Genomic DNA, 19312 nt, shown 5'->3' with positions numbered 1-19312 from the left:
AATAACATAGATTAACTAAATCGTCGTTTTGATTTTATACATGTTTTCCATCTATAAACTAAAACTCACATCCAAGTACCGTTCAAATATAAAATGTATTTCTGTTACATTATAAAATCTTTCGCTAAAAAGAACCTACAACTATATCGAAAACATTGCCGAAATTAAAAAAAGAAAATAACCATTAATCAGAGACATCGGTATAAAAATTGAATACAATGAAAAACTGAATAGTGCGTACAAATATCTTTCAAAAATTTAATCAACTTCCTTGCACGATCGAACCAATGGCGATTCCGTCGTACTCGCGGCACGAACAATGAAAAATTGGGAATTCCGGTAAATTTCATGGAACCAATGACTTTTCCCAAGTACGTTCCGCATTTCGAAGCAGCTGTTATCCGTCAGATCAAGGTAGGAGGCAACGTTTCGGCCTTCGATGATACGTTCGCCGGGTTGCGAGTATAAATGAAGGACAATGACCTAATTGCGTGCAGAACACGCAGTGCTTCCTCAACGTCCAGCCATCGCGCGTGTTAACTTGCACTTCATTATTTGTGATCGTGACCCGATTTCCGGTATATTTATTCTTGGCTCAAGCTTTCATTCTTGGTGGTTAAAAAGTTACAAGTGATCGATCGAAAGATAGAAATATTGTTACTCTCTCGAGACTCTGCTCGTCGAAGAACAAAACGATGAAGGTGAGTAACGCTTAAATTCACGTGATCAGGTCGTCGTTTTCATCGACGAAGAATTAATTCGAGGAAACTGTTCGGTTCGTGTATCCTTCGATGATTCGCTGCGCTCAGATTTTACCTAATTCGATGATTTTACCGATCATTTCGACGAAGCGTTCGCGTGGTCCTTCGCTCAGAATTAACTCGATTTATTAGAGGATTCGTTTAAATGCGTCCCGATTCAACCGGAATTACTTGTTTCGATCCTACTTCCTACAAATTAGGTGACTTCGTTCAAGTTTACCCGACAAGGAAGGAAACAAAAATATCCCCTCGCATTTAATTTACATCGATAACTCAACGATTGGCGTAACTCTTATGTATAGCTCGGATTTTTATCTTCACTTTTTAATTGTATTGTTCGGACATACATATTTTACTCGAATTAACTAGAATTCTCTTTCTTGTCTTGTTGTATGGGAAACATAACACACGTGTATGGTTACGATTGAAAGATCATGTTAATAGTACCGTCCGTCCAATATAGAAACTTGTTCCGTTACATGACAAAAAAAAAAAAAGGAATAGTCGGTCGATGCTTGAATGTTATCATTAACGGGAAATAGGTATTTCTACGGTCATTCCAAGGAAACGCCTCTCCCATTCGAAACAGGATTAATAAGAAATGCGGAGCACTTATTTGTGCGTGATTGTCATAAATAATAAATCGCATTACTAATATGCTACCAGTACGTGTTAATAAAATAGTACATAACGGTCATCTAAATGAAGATATACGTCAGTTGTAATTTCTTTTAGATTGTTTTTCTAGTCACTGAAGGTAACTGAAACTATGGAGTAAATAAAGATAAAGTATCGGAGTGAGTTAGTGGGAATTATTGGCCATTTTAAATGCTTTTTTCATTTCTTAGAAATAATAGAATCAATAGTTAATGGTAGATAAGAAGGTACTAGAAGTTAGATTATAAAAATATGAATACGGTTAAGTTACGTACGGTTTGAGGAACCCAACAGGTTGCATCCAACGTTGATCATTTCTAATCTATACGTGCTAGACGATCATTTCCTCGCTCGACTATTTTCTTTTCGACCTCGCTCCTCTCTGGCTTCTTACCCTCGCTTTTCCTACACCTATGTGGCACACCGTCCCACTTTGTTCGCTAACAACTTGAAGCACTTCTCTCTTCGGTTTCATTGCGTGTGCCAGCGTTTCTCAAACTACAACACAATTGGTCAGCAACATAATGGACACCCATTGCCGAGGCCATTGTTCTGGCCGTTGATATCGCCATTCGATGTAACACGATGTAACTGGATGAATACGAAAATACCTTTTTTTTTCAGACTTCTTTATCATTCCGCGCACGACTATCGAAGTTTCGATATCGTCAATTGTGGTATTACAATTGGAACACTCGATTGTCCTTTTTGTTTGACTAAAATCAAAATAAGTACATATAAGAGATTCTAAAGTGTTACAGACTCGGTTAATAAATCAACGAGAAGTTCAACAGATCTCTATAAATTAAGTTGTACGACGCGTTTTATCTAGAAGATATACTCGCTTCATTTAACAAGATCAATTTGACACGTTACTCTGCCAATGGAAACAATTTAATTAAATCAATGTAAGATGCTTTAATTTCAATATTAATATTCGAGTAATAGGATGCGATAAGTGATAAAACATGTTACCGATCTAAAAGATAGCGTTGTTTTCGAAATCCTCGTCGTTCAGGAAAATTTGAGGATCACTGAATTATATTATATATACATCGTAGACATTGGATTTGTACCACATCCACAAAGAATGAAAGAAGGTGCACGTGTTGATATGTGAATACCGTAAGACTCGCGGTGATAGGTCTGGATTTCCGGTTTCGGTGCGCCAGCTTTTCCGATCGTTGTGAATTCTTCGCATATTCTACGGTGTATATCAGTTCCGCAAAACATTATCGAAATTAAATTGTATTAAATATTCAGGAGAATTAAGAATAATTTAGGCTGATATTCTACAGTTGGATGACAATCAAGTAGCGGTTGTACATAATTATTTTACTTACTTTATTGTTCGAATGAACGGGAATACCTAGAAAAAGTAACAACGAAGTTATTTTACGTGTATACATTACGAATGGATGTAAGGATGGAGTTAAAAAAAGCATAAAATCATCCTTCTTTCATATTTAAAAGAAAAAAAGAAAAAAAAAGAAAGTTATCCTAAATGTTCACGTTGAAGTAAACGATAGTATAACAAGTTTAAGAGTACAACTTAAAAAATGTAAACATTACGAGGAAGAGATAATAGCGAATGTATTAAAATGTAATAACTCAAAAACGAACAGCAAAAAGGGGAACATTGATGCTCGAGTACAAACTTTCCACAGTGGAATTTTAGATAGATTTACACATCTTCACGAAACCTACAGAAAATTACGCATTTCCAAAGAATTCCTGTTAGGAGACATAAATGGTTAAGAAGCGTAGGTGCTAAAAGGCCAACAAACCGTTCACAGCTGTGTGCTGGGCGCTGACCCAAGTCACAATTTCACCTTTTCACGAAGGATAGTAGACCAACCGACACGCTCTCTTTACCAAATTTCAGACAACAAATTGGGTCTGTTGCCTGTTGGTTGCGTACATCTGCCTCGTCGAGGCCAGATACAAGATGAGAAGACCTCCGCTTCCACCGCCGCAACCGCTGAAATTGATGTACAAAAAGTCCTGGCCGATCGCCGCCCACAGGATCTCGGTGGGGAACACGATGTACATCAATGGTAACTTCCCGCCAAAACGGATGGCTCACAAGCCTCCTAATTACAGGTGAATCTCGTGTGAGGTAGCAACAAAATTTACTCCGAGCAAACGACGAAAAATCATCCCTATCGCCGTTCCTGCTTAAATCTCCCCCACCATTTTACTTGCAAAAAGATTACATACTCCATCGAATTTGCTATTTCGAATCAAATAACTTTTGCAGAAACATCTTTTTTGTTAGTTTCATCTCCTTATAAGATATCAACCACCATTTAAGTGAAACATCTCGTATAACAAGAGACATGCTCGTCATGTATATAGTTCACTCTTCCACGAAAAATCGATTCCTGGATTCGCAACCAATCTCGACTAATCGAGAATTTCTAGTCCTGATATTTTTTATGCACTCGGGAACTACTTCTTTTAGAATTCGTCGGCCACCGATGTTCAACGTACCCCATGCCATTTGGAAGAATCAAATGCCAATTCGAGCTTCTATGAACAACATCGCTGTTCTTCCGCAGCGTCCACCCGTTAAAGAGTTTCACACAGTGAACAAAATGCCGGAATTTAGCTCAGAGTACAGACCGGAAGCCGCGGTTCTACCGCCAACTCACAGAGGCGGTGTCGACGACGACAAAGGACCAATTCATACTATTCCAGCGCCTAATCTCAGCCCCATGGACAAGCCTTTCAATAATGAGGCGAACGTACAGTTGGCTCCTCAACGCCAGCTTACCACCGACTCTACTTACAAAGTTAATCCTCACGGTTAGTCGTTAACTATGACGTGTTATTATAACGGTTTCTTCCGTTTCACTTCACTTCCTAGTCGAATGGCAAGATAAATTTCTCTGGTCCAAACAAATCAAATACATTACCTGTTCTTAGTAGTACGAGTAAATTTAATATCGATTCACTTAGAATCAGATAATTAGTATCCACATGAAATATAAATGCAGTAACGTTTTTACTTTTTTCCACAGGATCGTTGGTACAAAATTTCGATATCGCTACGATAAGCACAAGTTTGGCACCGCAAAGAACAGCGACCAGTCCTACGCCGACTCATCATCAGTACGAAGTCACCGAAAGTAACGATATTAATCAGAAAGAGTATCAAACTATTCTACCGACGTTCCTGCCTCCAGAATACGCAACAGGGCTCTCGACTATAGTGAATCCTGATCTGCAATCGAACGACGTCTATTTGAATAATCATCCAGCGTCGAACATAGGCCTGATCGGAACCAACATTCCGCTTGGACAACAGAACCTACCGATGCAAACGAATCTTCACAGTTCTCTTCACGTTGGTTTCCCAGGCACGGCTGGCCAAACGCCGTACATCATAAATCAACAAATACCTGATTTACACGTTGGTCATCCAGCTCCAGCTGGTCCGCCGCTCTCGGCAACGCAACTTTACGATCTATTGAACAGTTTCCCTCAAAAAATACCAGAACAGTACCAGATGGGTAGGTCTCACATGGATGACTTCGCTTTCTCGATACAATAGCTTTATGTGTCGTAAATACTTGAAACACGTTAATAAATTGTGCATATATCATCGACGTAAATCAAACCAGATCGAACTGAGAAGATGTAAGCGTTGATCGATCATTTTTAGATCGCGAGATGAGAACGTTCACTAAAATATACGCGTTAGAATAGAAATAAACCTTATCGATGTAGGGCATCCATACGACTAACGACGTCAGTAAAGTAACGAGATATAAATCGAAGCACTTTGATTCCAGGTCAACAGCCGCAACTTCAACAACACATACTTCAGCAGCAACTCGGTCAATTCTTCCAACCTAGCGGCGTAACAGGTTTCTCTCAGCCTCAGATGCAATCCTTCAATTACGACGAGCAAGATAACAAGGAGCAGCAGCAACAGCAGGTTTTGTTCAATCAGGATTACGTAGCTGAAAGAGTTAACACCAACTACAATGTGGGATCAGAGGCTTCCATAGACGATCAGGAAGCCAACAATCTGCGCCAGAACGAGGATCTCGCGTATATCGCCGACGGGCCAGAACAATTGGAGAACAATATCGAATACGACGAAACGAACGAGCAGAACAGTCAGACAACGTACTACAACAAAGTCGCTAACGATGATGGCATATCCACGCAATTTTACACGACGCTACCGAATCGCGAGGCAGCCGAAAAGCTGGCAGCGTTAGCAGCAGCTGGAAACGTCAATAGTCAACTGATAGGACAACTTCGAAAACAACAACAACAACAGCAGCAGCAACAGCAACAGCAACAACAGCAACAGCAACAAGAAACTACACTTAACGAGGAACCCATACCTCCCAATCACAAACACGAGGAGTACGAAACGGATCAAGAAACTAACGACGACGATCGCTACGATCACAAGTCTCACCAAGATCGAGCGCAGAATCGACAGAAGCAACGACATAATCAGCAAGAGCAGGAGTACGAGGAAGAACGAAAAGAGTACGACAGGCATCGTCAACGCCAAAGCAGCGTGTATAGTATTAAACGACCACTGAGAATTATGGTGCCGGATGAAAACGAGTATAGCAACGGGGAGTTGCAAAATGAAGAGACAAAGCAAAACACAGAGGTCGAGTACGAATATGAGAACGAGGAAGCTGACGTTACAAACTCGGGATCCGACGGTTCTTTCGATGGGAGAACAACTTACGATCAGTCGAACGGTGAATTTGGATCACGTTTGAATCCGAAGAGTGCGGTATAACACCGCTGTTGAACAGTATTGTGTATGCAAAGTGGTATCAAACAATTCCTGTACCGATTCCATAAAGGATGACAGACTAATTACTCAAATTATTTCTCTTGAAAATTAACGCAACGAACACACCGATTCCGTCATCGATGGAACTTCTAATAGTCGTCTTTCTTAATATTGCTCGAGATAATCCTCCTCTTCCGGGAATCTCTTCAACTGTGCGAAATCACCTTGGAGCTGCGTCTGGATTTTAGAGGCAATGAAAAAGCTGCAGATAGTAAAATTAGAAAAATCAAAAAGGTTTTGTTCTTTCTTAGAATTTGCCAAAGTTGAGGACATTCAGGAAGAAATAATTATGGTGAATCGTATGAAGACTTTTATGAGATGAAGCTCCCCAATAGGAACAGAATCGGCGAAACTGTTGCATTAACTGCCGAAGGAACTATTTTTAGATGGATGCTGGCCATTAAAATCACACGTTAATCTGTCTCTTTTTATACTGTCAGGAAATTGTTTAATACCAGTTAGCATATCATAAATATTTATTACAATCCTATTAATCGGTTAGCTTTGTTCAGGGTTTTTGTTCGATCGACTTGACAACGATAAAGTTTCTCTAAAATGGAATATTAGGGGCTGTTTTAGCAAGGTACGTCGATAGAACTTGCTTCCGTCGACGATACGTTGAAAACAGTCACGCGGAGAATATAGTAATTTATTTAAGATTATTTATTGTTAGATAATTCGTTATTGTTACTCGCTCTTGGTTGTAAAAGAAGGGACAGATGCTGCCATTGATTTACAGAATTCATTTTTTATTTAAATCATTGCGCTTCATCAACTTGAGCTACACTTATATGTATATGTATATACATATGTATCAATGAGATAATCTATATGGTACAAGAGCCATTTCGGGTACAAACAAAAATCTAACGAGATTTTATTTTTCAAGGATCCTGTCCTTGTTCTTTATCTCATTTTATAAAATTAGCCAAAAGAACAACCGCTTCGTAAAAAATATCTTACTGGATACAATTTGAATTGTTAATTTTGAAGTTGAGTCCTGAAAAAACAAATCTCGCTCGAAGAAAAACAAAAGTACTTAAGCAGTACAGCACTTACACATTCACGAAATTTTAAATGACGTCACACATTGACAATGATTCAGAAAGAAATGCTACTACGATCGGTCCATAAACCATGGTTTGCCATCATGTGTCAATCGTTTTGTAAGAATATCGCACCCCGTTTCTGTAACTAACAGCGTTTGCTCGAACTGCGCTGACCATTGACCATCTGCAGTTACTGCTGTCCAATTATCAGGCCACATTTCATCTCTCCATGTACCCTGTGATATCATTGGTTCTATAGTAAAGCAATGACCTGGCTTCATGACGCCCACAGCTTTGTTTTCTACATAAGGAAAAATTACATTAGAATGCTCAATTTAATATATCGGTTGCGAACGAGATTCTTACTAGCATAGTGAGGTACACTTGGCGCAGTGTGAAATAAACGATGAATTCCATGTCCGCAATAACTGCGCACTACGCTAAATCCATGTGCCTGTGCGTGTTTTTGAATTACATTTCCAATCTCCCTGTATTTTTCACCGGGTCGTACAATGTCAATAGCTTTTGATAAACATTCATACGTAACTTCCACTAACTTTCTTACTTCGGGTTTCACATTACCGACTAGAAATGTTTCATTTAAGTCACCGTGAAAACCATTATGGTACACAGTTACATCAACTGGAAACGAAAATAAATAATGAAATTACTGTACCTACATTAACATTAAATTTACAATAATAATGTAACATGTAATACCATTGCAAACATCTCCATCTTGAAGGGGTCTAGTATCAGGGATACCATGGCAAATCACTTCGTTTACAGAAGTGCAGCAACTAGCTGGAAACTGGTAATAATTGAGTGGAGATGGATAACAGTCTCTTTCGATACAAGCCTCGTGAACTGCTTTATCGATCTCGGCTGTTGTAACGCCTACATCACAGGTACGTGCAGCTTCATCCAGAACTTCACGCCCAAGCTATGTGTACAATACTGATTTATATATCTCTTTTTTGTTAAAATAAAAATAATGTATGCCAAAAGAAAAAGAAATTTATACTAGAATACTGTACAAGACAACTTTGTATGAATACAAACTACAAAATCATTATTAAATTTTCAATAACTATACTTATTATACCTTACAAGCTACTCGCATGCCCTCAATTTCCTCATCGTCGAGCACTTTTATTTGGGCAGAACCTCTTACTGCTTGTTCGCTTACAGGAACTCCAGTAGGGTGTGTAGCATAATCTGGACGTTTGATATGCTCGGGTACTTCTCGGCGAGGTTCCTTTTTGTAAGGTCGTAATTTACCAGTGTAATGAAAAGAAGGCCACGGATTATATTCATTAGAAGATTTGTCTCCACCTGTTCCTTCTAGTTCTGATTCAGACGGAGATCGAGTTCGTGAGGTTCAATGGCATAACAAGGCAGATAATAAATGAAAGAAAGAAAAACAGACAGAAAAATAGAAATATGATCCGCCTCCTCGTGGCTAGGAATGGGAATGAGGCCAAAGGGCCCAAGGTAAGAGATCTTATAAGAAGCACGGCAAAAGACACATAGATCATTAAAAGTATATATAGTCTGATTGGACCAGAACAAAATAGAATAAAAACAAAGTATAGCACTGTAAGAAAATAAAGGTGGAAGAAAAGAGATCCAATGCAGGTATGAGCAAAAGCTCGACACTGCATTACAAAAGAGACTATATATATACATATGTTCCTTCTAGTTAAGAACACAATCTTTACAAGTTACTTGATGTTGAATTACCTAAGTATATTTTCAATAAAATCAGCATTAATAATTGCTATTATGAATTACTAACAGCATGTTAGCTATTATTCCTCAAATTTTCGTATTTATTGCTATAGACACGTATCACATAAGTGCTGATTATTAAACTCACTCGCAAACTGATGAATAATTTTATGTAATTTCCAGCTCCGTTTGAAACAATCCTGAAATATAGCAATAAAATGTGAATATACTTAAGAATAATAAATTAAAACTTGGAACAATATCTGTCTATAACAAGTATTTGCAAAAATGAACAAAATGATTCAAAGAATCTGAATTAACAAGTTGAGTATCATAACAAACATCAATGTTCACTGTCAATATGTTATTAAACAAATCCTAATACTTATGAACTTCTGAATAATGTTAATATCATTGATAATACTATAAGCCAATAAGTATGAGAAAATGTTAAAAATAACCCAGAACACCTCATAGTGAGAAAGGCATATAAAAATTCGTTCGGCAAGTAACGTATTAATTTATTTACAAATGAGAAGTACTGTAACTCTACTTCTTATAGCTATAAAAAAACGTGTAACATTAGTAAATTAGCAACAGCCTTGAGTGACAACCCTACATTACGATCACTGCAAAAATAACGCGACTATAACAAAAAATTTGAATTCGAACTCTTACTAGTCACTGTCACGCGATACGTATATGAAATCCAAATATTAAGCACGAAAATTCTCCAGACCTAACCTATAAACGCATCGTAATTCTTACCTGGGTGCAGAAATACGAGCCTTGTATTCCAATTTTCAAACATGTTGGACATTGAAGGCTGGCCATAGTTTTGCAGCCAGGAGTTTCGCACATACCAAAAGAGAGTGCCATATTCGATGAACTTTTCTTACAGACTTCTGTGATGTGACTTGACGAACGAGGTACGAACGAGAAGAAGTAATTCGAGAATACCCTGTACTGTTTTACCAATAGATTTGGCCGGTACTATATCATCAAAGAGGTACAGCAGAACTCCGTATAACGCGGTATCGTATTTACGTTTGTGTTGTATGAGACCGTGTTATACAATCATTTTCCTCGTACAGTATGAATAAATTATCTAGAGTGTGAACGAAAGTCGCAATATTTTTAGCGCGTTGCAGGAACTAGCGTTATGCGGAAGTTTACTGGACAAAATTCAGAGATGGCTAGTTAGATTATTTATGAAAAAAAAAGTGAAAATATTCATAAGAATAATGTAATTGTAGCAATTTAACAATATTAATTCAGCGTTCTATTAACAATAGAAGCGTTTGTCATTATACATACGAATTAGAAACAAAGAGTACGTCGTGAATAAATAAAAATATGATTTTATGTACACACGTACTTAATAAATTAAAGATATTTTTATTACTCTGATCAATTTTCGTATTTAAAAATGCTACTGGTGAAGATTATGTGTAATAAATGTTCCATACGTCCTATTCTAAACAAGAAAGAGTCCTGATTGGTTTGAATCCGAAACATGGATAGGAAAAGTGGGGATAGAATTGTGCGGGCGCAAGAATTGATGGCTACGATTGTATACAATTGAAAGAACGCACGTGGTTACGTATCAGATAGGTTATGTTAATTGTTTAAGGGAGAAATTGTGTTTCCTTTATGTCGAGAAATTGAAAATAAAATTTCTTGTTATCAGAGTTCGAGATAAATCTATTCGAACGTATAGTTCCTAATGTTTATATACAATCAAACTTTTGGAAACCATGAAAAACAAGATAACAGACGACAAATCACACAATACTCAAACTAATATTAAGGAAAAAAGAAAAAGGAAAGTTAAAATAGAGGAGAAAGGTAAGTTCATTCTATTTTATGTTGAAAATATAATAATTGTTTCGTGAATAGAAATTTTGTATCTTTTTAAAAAGTACTTGCCTTTATGTCAAAATGTGTTTTTGGAAAGTATACTTTGAAGAGAAATTTCGTGATATTAGTGACATAAAAGTATATTGAAACATTCTTTAATTTTGAATCATTATGTATTAAATTTGACTTACAACTTGAAGAAAGATGTTAATTCAAGGCATTAATTATGTAGGTAATGCTAATGCCAATGGTGATGTTAAACTAAACGATATAGACATGCTTGAAAAGAGTTCATCATGCAAAGAAAATGGTGTGATAAAAAAACGAAAAAAAAAGCATGAAACTGATTCATTTATGCGTGATGTAAATAGTAGTGAATGTGCTGAAGAATTTGCTAAAGAAGTATCTACAAAATTTGAAGAAAGTATAGAAATGGAGAATACAAAATCATTAAAAAGTATTATATATATTTTATTATATTACAAGTGTATCCCACTTTATGACAATTCATTGTATGGCATGAGATTTACATTTATAACATTTATAACAGTGGCATCGAATTGAATTTCTCATATGTTTGGGATACACCTGTATATATCAAATTATTATTTTAAGAATTATGTACAAGTAGTCAATTACAGATGTAGAAGGTAATAACAAAGATGAGATGACTGTACAAGTAAAAGAATTAGATGGAAAATCATTAAGGGCTAGTTTCAATTCTGCTAGTGCTTTAGAAACATTAAAGAAATTTGTAAAAATTTGTAATAACAGTAATGAAAAGGATTTAGCTGCAGAATATTTAGATGCAGGTGGCAATATCATTGAGGTACTAAAGTTATTGGATACCTCAGATAATAAGAAAAATATTGGTGCTGTGACAACCGTTTTCTCTGCAATAAGGATATTATTAATAAAGTATGTCTTTGATATATATCTTTATACTTGCACATGTTACATTTTTAAGAAAGAATAATTTACTAAGTAAACTTCTGTCAACTTATATCTTCTTTTTTCGTAGGATCTTAGCACAATATCCACAACAACAATCTAGTGCAGAAGCAGCATGTAGACATTTAATTAATTCACACTTATCAATGGTACATTCTATGCTTTCTGTACAAAGTAATGCAAAACAGCGAAAAGTAGTTTTACAATTACTTGCTGTAATTGTTTCCTTAGGTGGTAATCTCCCACGTGAATTACTTACTCATCTGTCTCTATTACCAGAAATCATTAAATCTCTAGTACGACAAACAAAGCCTACAGATGAGCACAATATAAGGAATTGTTTTATTCATTTCATTCTTTCGTTTTTAATAGAAGGAAATGTATCAACTATTAGAACTCTCTTGGACAAACACAATTTACTTTCTAGTATATTTCATGATATGATATATGATTCCAAAGATATTATTGCTTTAATTATAACTACATTGAAAACTTACATTCTTCAAAATTCAAAAATTAGCAAAAGTATGAAGTTACATATATTCTCAACATCAGTTATTCAAAATTTTGTACGTCTATATAATTGGAAAGGTCCAAACAACTGGCCAAAGAATAAAATTCAAAACTTCAAAGCAAATCCACAATATCTTGAAGAAAAAGAGGTATTATTACTAATTATGTATACCTTAAGCAAAAGTAATTAAATTTTAGTTTTTGAGTTTAATAGTTGATTATAAATAATATAGGAAAAATGATATTTTATTTTTATTTTGTTAACTTACAAGAATTTTTTAAAATTTAGATCGTTACCGACACTGTGCACAGTTTCTTAATTATATTATTTACATCTCATCGACATGGTATTGTTTTCTATGACCGTACCCTTGGTACGTCGCATGCGAAGCATAATCAATTAGTTAGCACAATACTTCAAAGTTTAGATCGACCTTGGGAACATGAAAAACCATCAGATCTAGTAATTAAAATCATGACAGCATGTCCAGACTTAATTAAATCCCAATTTAGTCTTTTGGAACCACACATTGAACCTAGAGTATCAACAAAATGGATTGCAACAATAAGATTTGTGAGAAAGGTAATTAAGATAAATATATGGAAACTAAATATCAGAAGCCAATTTGATCAACTTCTTGGAATAAAGAAATAGAAAAAATTAATATTATAAATATTGTTCTAATATTGTTTCTTAAAATTTTGCTAAAATTGAAAAACTTGTAGAAATTGGAGAATAATTAAATTTTATTGCAGATTATTGAATCAGTGGACATAGGAACTTGTTTGAAAACTTGCTCAATGGAATTAAGTGTATCTCAATTAGCTAATGCAATAATGTCTTTAACTCTACCACAAGTAATATTGAAAAATGCAGTTATACCCTCTTTAAGTCATTCTAATATAGTAGTAAGACATGAGGCAGTACTTACACTTACAACTATGTTTGATCAAATGCAAAAATATTTAATAGTTGCAAGAGAAAATTACAACAAAGACAGTGATTTTAATACATTTAAAAATACAGTATTAGAACTTATGATAAAGGTATGTATTTATTACTTAAATATGTAAGTAGCATAAGAGAATAATATGTATTAGTGCATACATTTTTAGACACTATAATGATACTTTAACTATATCGAATAAAAATTGTTGATATTGTAGAATGTTCCCAATTTAAATATGATATTGAAACTATGGAGTTTGGCCTTTGTATTGAGTCCAATTCAAGATAGCAATGTTAATACAGAACATATTCCAGAACCGAAAAAATATGAACATTTGACAGCCATTTTAAATTTATTACACAAGTATGAAGATATAAGTCCAAAATTATTGCATACATTATCGGATTTGCAACCTAGTGTATTTTTAAATACACTGAACGAATTACACGATGTTGACCTTACTGAATTTAATACTATAAAAGTAAAAACTATACAATTCTTAGTTATGTCAAATCCTACTGAATTTTCACCACAACAGGTATATAAACTATTACAACTTAAACAAATGATTACTTCGACTTGTTTAAATTACATTTTTACTAAGAATTAACTGTCTTTCAGGACATATTTAGCGATGTACTGTCATATTTAATATCTCTTTTAAATAGAGAAGTATTCCCAATTTCATTATCTATAAAGACAACAATTAAAATTTTATTAAATACTACTGGAATGTTTGAAGGATGTAGTGATCAAATAGATATCTGGATTAATGGGTTCGTGAATATAGATGAAAAGGAAGAAATAATAAATTGGTTTATAAATATTCTAAAGAAAGCTGCTAAAGATGTTGACAAATACGTTAATGAAATAATTAAAACAGAAGAAATTATAAATGAAGGAATAATTCCGGCGGGTCGATTAGAAGACATATTTAATGGTAAGAATTAATTCAGCTGTTAAGTGTGTTTTACATTATAGTCTACTTGCAATATTTTTTTTCGTATACTTTTAGAATTGGCAGATATGGATATTATTCACGAAAGTTTAGAAAAAAATGTTTTACGCATGCAACGGCTCACATCGATATCGCCTGTTCTATGTTATATATTACGTAAAATGAAGACAAATTTGCATCCAACTACTTTATGTTACGCTTCTTACGTATTAGTACATACGTTACATTATCAAGTTGCACCTGAATGTTTAATACATTTAACAAAAGATATTCAAGAATTACCAATCAAAAAATATTTACTTAGCTGGTTAGCGAGCAATAATCCTGTTTATATTAAAGAAGTACTTCCCTCAATGGTTGTAATGGCTAAATTGGATCTAGTATTGTTAAGTAATACTAAAATTCAGATAAATGAAATATTTAATGGTGACAATACAGTTACTTTTAAGTACAATAATGAGATTATTACAATCCGTCATTCTTTATCATCATATGAAATCATGTGTTTATTCAAGATGACTATATTTTATTTAACGCAATTTACTAAACGAGATATTTTAACGACAACTCAAATAGATAATTATAAGATCCTTTTAATATCTTTATTATATCTTTCAAAAGAAAGTCCAAATGACCCCACACTTTTGGAAGAGTGTATAAAATCTGTGTTTACTCATCCTATCGTATTGTACAATTTTTTACCATTTCATCAGAAAGATAAAAATATTGTGAAGAGTATGATGACGGACATAATTATTGCTATTTGTAATGTAATAATTCACTGGTACAGAAAGGAGAAAGTTGAGTACTTAGTTTTTCATTTCAAAAATAAGTTACTTACGCAATTACATAAAATGATAAACAAACGTCAAAGAAGTGACAAGATAGACAGTGTTGAAGCGATTACAACTTTGTTGAACTTATTACAAGTAACACCACAAGATGTTGTATGTTTATTAAAAAAACTTATGGCATTAAAAGATACAATGTTTATCTCGAAGAATGAGAAAAATTTATCAATTTATGGATACATCGTTCCGAAACTTTTGGAAATTATCAGTAATAATGAAATTCAATCCGAGCGTAATGCATTGTTTGAATTAGACGCAGAATTTATTAAATGTTTATGTTCTCATCTACTTGTTTTAAAGTCGAAACGAATTACTAATTTTGAAAAGTGGGAATCAGCTTTACATGAATATATTTCAAAATTTCCCTTCAATATTGTTGGTATTGATACAGGTAAGTTATTAGAAAGATTCATATTATATTATTTCATTACTTTTTTTTATATTATGTTCATCTAATGCAATATATTTGCAGATATTTTTTTGTCATTGTTGGCAACGCCGATTAAGGATACAACTGTAAAACTACTTTCATTTTTAATTGGTAAAAATATGAAATTTATACCAATCTTTACAGAATACATGCTTAAGTCTGAAAGTATAAAAGAGAGTAATATTGTGTTTCCAATACTTCAAAGCAACTTAAATTTTAAATGGAATCAAAAATTTTTACAAGAATTACGGACACATTATCAATACGATGTTTTATCCTATTTGAGTAAGCCTACAAATACGAAAGTTTGGATAGAAGAAAACGCTACTGCAGTCTCTTATTTAATTGAAAACGTATTTGATTTGAAAATGTGTAGCGAAACGTGTAATATTATTTTACAAATTGGCGATAAGTTGGATATGGTATCTATACAATATATACAAATTCTTCAAAGTGTTTATAACAAATGTGCAACTTGTGGAGAAGACGGAGAAAAGCATATTATGAATCTGGTACAAGTTCTTGTTCATATAATTACACTGACTCTGAAAAAAGAGTCAAAAAACATCGAAAAACTTCTTATTCTTTGCAAAGGATTAAACGCTGCAGTCAAGTATTTAAGAGAGAAAAAAGAAGATTTTTTATTTGAGGCGTTGCATACTAGTAATTCATGGTCTCAATTTACACGATTTTCATTGAAATTTGGTTTTAAAGAATTAAAAGGCAATAAACAGCCGTTGCAAATATTAAAAACTTTAAGTATTTTATGCGATGTTGCATATAAGAATGGCAGTAACAGTGAATACGCCAAAACTTTATTTGAAATGGCAACTTCTCATTCCGAGTTTCTTAACATCATGTTACTATCATCGGATATAAAAAGTGTGTATATAAATGTGTTTAATTCTGTCAAAAAACTATTTCTTAATTTCTGAATTTATTATATTTTTAGGGAATCTCGTAGAACTATTGTGGGTTCTTATTCAAAAGAATAAAACAGTTATAGCAATAACGCACGTTCCTGTTTATCTAGCAGCATATAATGCTACTTTAAGTGCGGCTGATCAGTACCTTTTACTTGTAAGAGGATGAATAATAAACATCATATTTTTTTAGAAAAATATTAATGTACATATTCGTTTCAGATTTTGCAGTATTACGAAAGTAATGGTATTAATATTTACGAATATCGACCATATTTATGGGGAAATGCGGCTGCAACTCATTATAGTGTAAAAGGTGAAACACACATGAATTTGTGGAGGGAACCATCTACTTTTCAAGTTTTGAACTTATTCGAGGAAGACATAGTTAATAACACTATAAAAAATTATCCAATAGATAGAGCATTAAAGGTAAGTTAATTAATATAATTGAAACGTTGCCTGGATTTTGTTTAATAAAATTGAGCAGTATTGATATTAATTTTCATTTTTCGTAGAATATAAAATTACACGACGCAAGTAACACATACGATCCAGCATTTTATTTACCATTATTATATTTTTTATTAGCTGAAAATAATGTCGTATCGTGTCAAAAAATAGCTCAAAGCGGTGCCCTGGGATTAACATTTGCTGCATGTAGCAGTAATCATTCTGACATTCGTATGATAGCTTACACAATCATCGTTAGATATTATTCACATTTGGAAGCTTCAAGGTACTTTATCAAACACTGTAACGGCAGTAACACTTCATTTTAATATATGTATTTTTTTTTTTTTTAATTTTTATAGATCGAAAGCAAGGTTGTTATGGATGCGATTAATAGATGCATTACGTTACGGCGTTATATCATTACATTCACAGCTTAACGACGTGCGTCTAAATTGTATAGTCTCTATATTTTTGGCAAGAGCATCTTTAATCGCTACACAACCATTACATCCTCTTTATTTGCCTCTTCAAATATTCCTGATGGCTAAACCTGCATTAGATATAAATACAATACCTGAGCTATTACAACTCTTTCATAGTTCTGATGTGAAACATAAAGAGCATAGACATTGGATTCTGGAAACTATTCGCGATGGTATGAGGACAAAAAACGAGCTGAATGTAGCTTTTAAGTGTGTTCTATTTAAAATGCTTTTAGGTTTTTATACTTGTAATTTACCAGATCCAAGCACAAAGGTAAGATGCTCAAATATTAAAGAAACATTTACAAATATCAATCTTTTTTTAAAAAAATTGCGATTATCGTTAATATTGTTTAGCTTGTATACTTTTATTTCAGACGCTTATCCTCGAAGTGATTGATAGTACATTGAAAATAAACAGTGCTTCTATACTTCTTATAGAAGGTTATGGATTACTTCCATGGTTATTAGAAATCACAAATAATTTACATAGTCATGAAATTGAATATATTGAGTTTATAGTAAAAATAATGGACACGCTTTTGAATACAATACTGAGAATTGAAGGAGACACTGTCCATTACAAGTTGATGCTTTTAAATGTTGCATTGAGTTTAAAGTCACATTTATCGAAAGATATCAAAGTTATCGTATTTACGGTATATATAAATATTTTGCAAAGGTTATTTTTATCAAGATGCATGAAAATGGCTGTTAGTAAAGAATATATAATGGAAATTCTTCAATTTTCGAAAAATCTTTTGGGCAATTTGGATGAATGCGAAGATATGCTTCGTTTTGGTTGTGAATATATATCCAAAGCAGAGTGTATAGAAGATAATGAAATTGAAGTTGCAAGAAACTGTTTGAGAACAATGGTATGGACATGGTGCAGCCACGAAGCAAGATAGTCTATTGATTTTAATGTATTATACAAATATTATAGCTACACTTATGTATACTTCTTAAGAAAATTATTATTAAACTTTTAATGAAATAAAATAATATTTCTGTACAAAGGCGGGTAACGAATCTAATCGTGTAGGTCGCTTCAACAGCGCAACACGTGTCATCGAAATGTATTTACATTATGTTGGGTAGCATTATCAACCTTATTATAAATACAGACTTCTGTTATTTATTTCTGAGTTTTCATTTACACGGACTCTTTGGACGGAGTGGTGTGCGCGCTTGTATCGATTAAATAAAAAATAATCCCCAAAATCCCATTACATATGGAGGTGCTATCAAAAGCGTGATAGGTCAGCTTTTTCAGCAATTTTCATCAGAATGTCACGAACTTCTAGGATAAAATGTATGGACAAACACATCTGCATCTGGATCATTTTGTTTTCCTGCATGATGTCTCATTACTAACGTAACTCGATAAATATCCATTTTGTCAGTGTATTCTTCACCGTCGTACCACTCTTTCATTTTAGGTAGTTGGCATCCTTCGTGCTCTAACATTCTACCGTCTATGGTGACTGCTTCGTTAGTTGTTCCCGAATTTAGTCTTTCCATAGCTCGTCGCGCTAGGTTGTTTTTTAGCGCAAAATGCGCCACGGTATCTTGATCTTGTTTACTTAAAAACCCGGACTTCATGCTCCCTGTTGATCGGGAATAATTCTCGACGCTGTCTTCCGGACCTACAGCAGTCTTATCCGATGCATGCCCTCTCGGATGTCCCGTGTATCTGCAACCGTGGCATAAAACGTTTTGAGATTTGTCCAAAATGATTTTTGCTGCTTTCGGAGACCGGCCAGTGTATCTTGCACCACCAATCATGAGCGGCATTCCTTTCTTACCATTCGACGGTAAAAACTGATCCAAACGGATAGTAAAATGGTTTATATTATTAGTTAAATAATTTACGATATCTTTTCTTAAATTTGAAGCGCTGTTT

General features: G+C 34.0%; 3 protein-coding genes across 5 annotated transcripts; 2 read left to right on the top strand and 1 right to left on the bottom strand.

Annotated features, from left to right (window-relative positions):
• Positions 1-50: 50 nt before the first annotated feature.
• Positions 51-7287, top strand: LOC128872030 (putative uncharacterized protein DDB_G0271606). The gene is made up of 5 exons (XM_054114309.1): positions 51-701; positions 3304-3521; positions 3883-4226; positions 4442-4933; positions 5216-7287. The coding sequence occupies exons 1-5, from the start codon at positions 696-698 to the stop codon at positions 6193-6195; spliced, it is 2040 nt and encodes a 679-aa protein (XP_053970284.1). The 5' UTR covers positions 51-695; the 3' UTR covers positions 6196-7287.
• Positions 7008-10060, bottom strand: LOC128872031 (methionine aminopeptidase 1). Of its 2 annotated transcripts, XM_054114310.1 has the most exons (6): positions 9801-10060; positions 9181-9232; positions 8407-8651; positions 8022-8244; positions 7668-7943; positions 7008-7602 (listed from the first exon to the last, which is right to left on the bottom strand). In XM_054114310.1, the coding sequence occupies exons 1-6, from the start codon at positions 9909-9911 to the stop codon at positions 7370-7372; spliced, it is 1140 nt and encodes a 379-aa protein (XP_053970285.1). In that variant the 5' UTR covers positions 9912-10060; the 3' UTR covers positions 7008-7369. The 2 variants fall into 2 exon arrangements, with proteins under 2 accessions (XP_053970285.1, XP_053970286.1); XM_054114311.1 differs by lacking the exons at positions 9181-9232; positions 9801-10060 and adding an exon at positions 9045-9168.
• On the top strand, positions 9932-18425 carry LOC128872029 (nucleolar pre-ribosomal-associated protein 1). Of its 2 annotated transcripts, none has more exons than XM_054114308.1 (16): positions 9932-10041; positions 10723-10880; positions 11125-11349; positions 11534-11810; positions 11914-12505; positions 12646-12939; positions 13113-13403; positions 13524-13844; positions 13928-14246; positions 14322-15506; positions 15588-16427; positions 16498-16625; positions 16691-16900; positions 16987-17207; positions 17284-17680; positions 17784-18425. In XM_054114308.1, the coding sequence occupies exons 2-16, from the start codon at positions 10790-10792 to the stop codon at positions 18315-18317; spliced, it is 5925 nt and encodes a 1974-aa protein (XP_053970283.1). In that variant the 5' UTR covers positions 9932-10041; positions 10723-10789; the 3' UTR covers positions 18318-18425. The 2 variants fall into 2 exon arrangements, with proteins under 2 accessions (XP_053970283.1, XP_053970281.1); XM_054114306.1 differs by lacking the exon at positions 9932-10041 and adding an exon at positions 10260-10630.
• The last annotated feature ends 887 nt before the right edge of the window (positions 18426-19312 follow it).

Source organism: Hylaeus volcanicus, chromosome 2 (genome assembly GCF_026283585.1).
Source record: "Hylaeus volcanicus isolate JK05 chromosome 2, UHH_iyHylVolc1.0_haploid, whole genome shotgun sequence".
Taxonomy (NCBI): Eukaryota; Metazoa; Arthropoda; class Insecta; order Hymenoptera; family Colletidae; genus Hylaeus; species Hylaeus volcanicus.
This window is presented reverse-complemented; position numbering and strand designations above follow the sequence as displayed.

Coding starts and splice junctions, on each gene's coding strand:
- LOC128872029 (XM_054114308.1), top strand. CDS start 10,790: ATGAAAAACAAGATAACAGACGACAAATCACACAATACTCAAACTAAT. Junction 12,506..12,645: donor AATATCTTGAAGAAAAAGAG/GTATTATTACTA, acceptor TTTAAAATTTAG/ATCGTTACCGACACTGTGCA. Junction 16,901..16,986: donor CAATAGATAGAGCATTAAAG/GTAAGTTAATTA, acceptor CATTTTTCGTAG/AATATAAAATTACACGACGC.
- LOC128872031 (XM_054114310.1), bottom strand. CDS start 9,911: ATGGCACTCTCTTTTGGTATGTGCGAAACTCCTGGCTGCAAAACTATG. Junction 8,652..9,180: donor AATTATTCATCAGTTTGCGA/GTGAGTTTAATA, acceptor CGTCTGAATCAG/AACTAGAAGGAACAGGTGGA. Junction 7,603..7,667: donor AAGTGTACCTCACTATGCTA/GTAAGAATCTCG, acceptor TTCCTTATGTAG/AAAACAAAGCTGTGGGCGTC.
- LOC128872030 (XM_054114309.1), top strand. Junction 3,522..3,882: donor CACAAGCCTCCTAATTACAG/GTGAATCTCGTG, acceptor TACTTCTTTTAG/AATTCGTCGGCCACCGATGT. Junction 4,934..5,215: donor ACCAGAACAGTACCAGATGG/GTAGGTCTCACA, acceptor CTTTGATTCCAG/GTCAACAGCCGCAACTTCAA.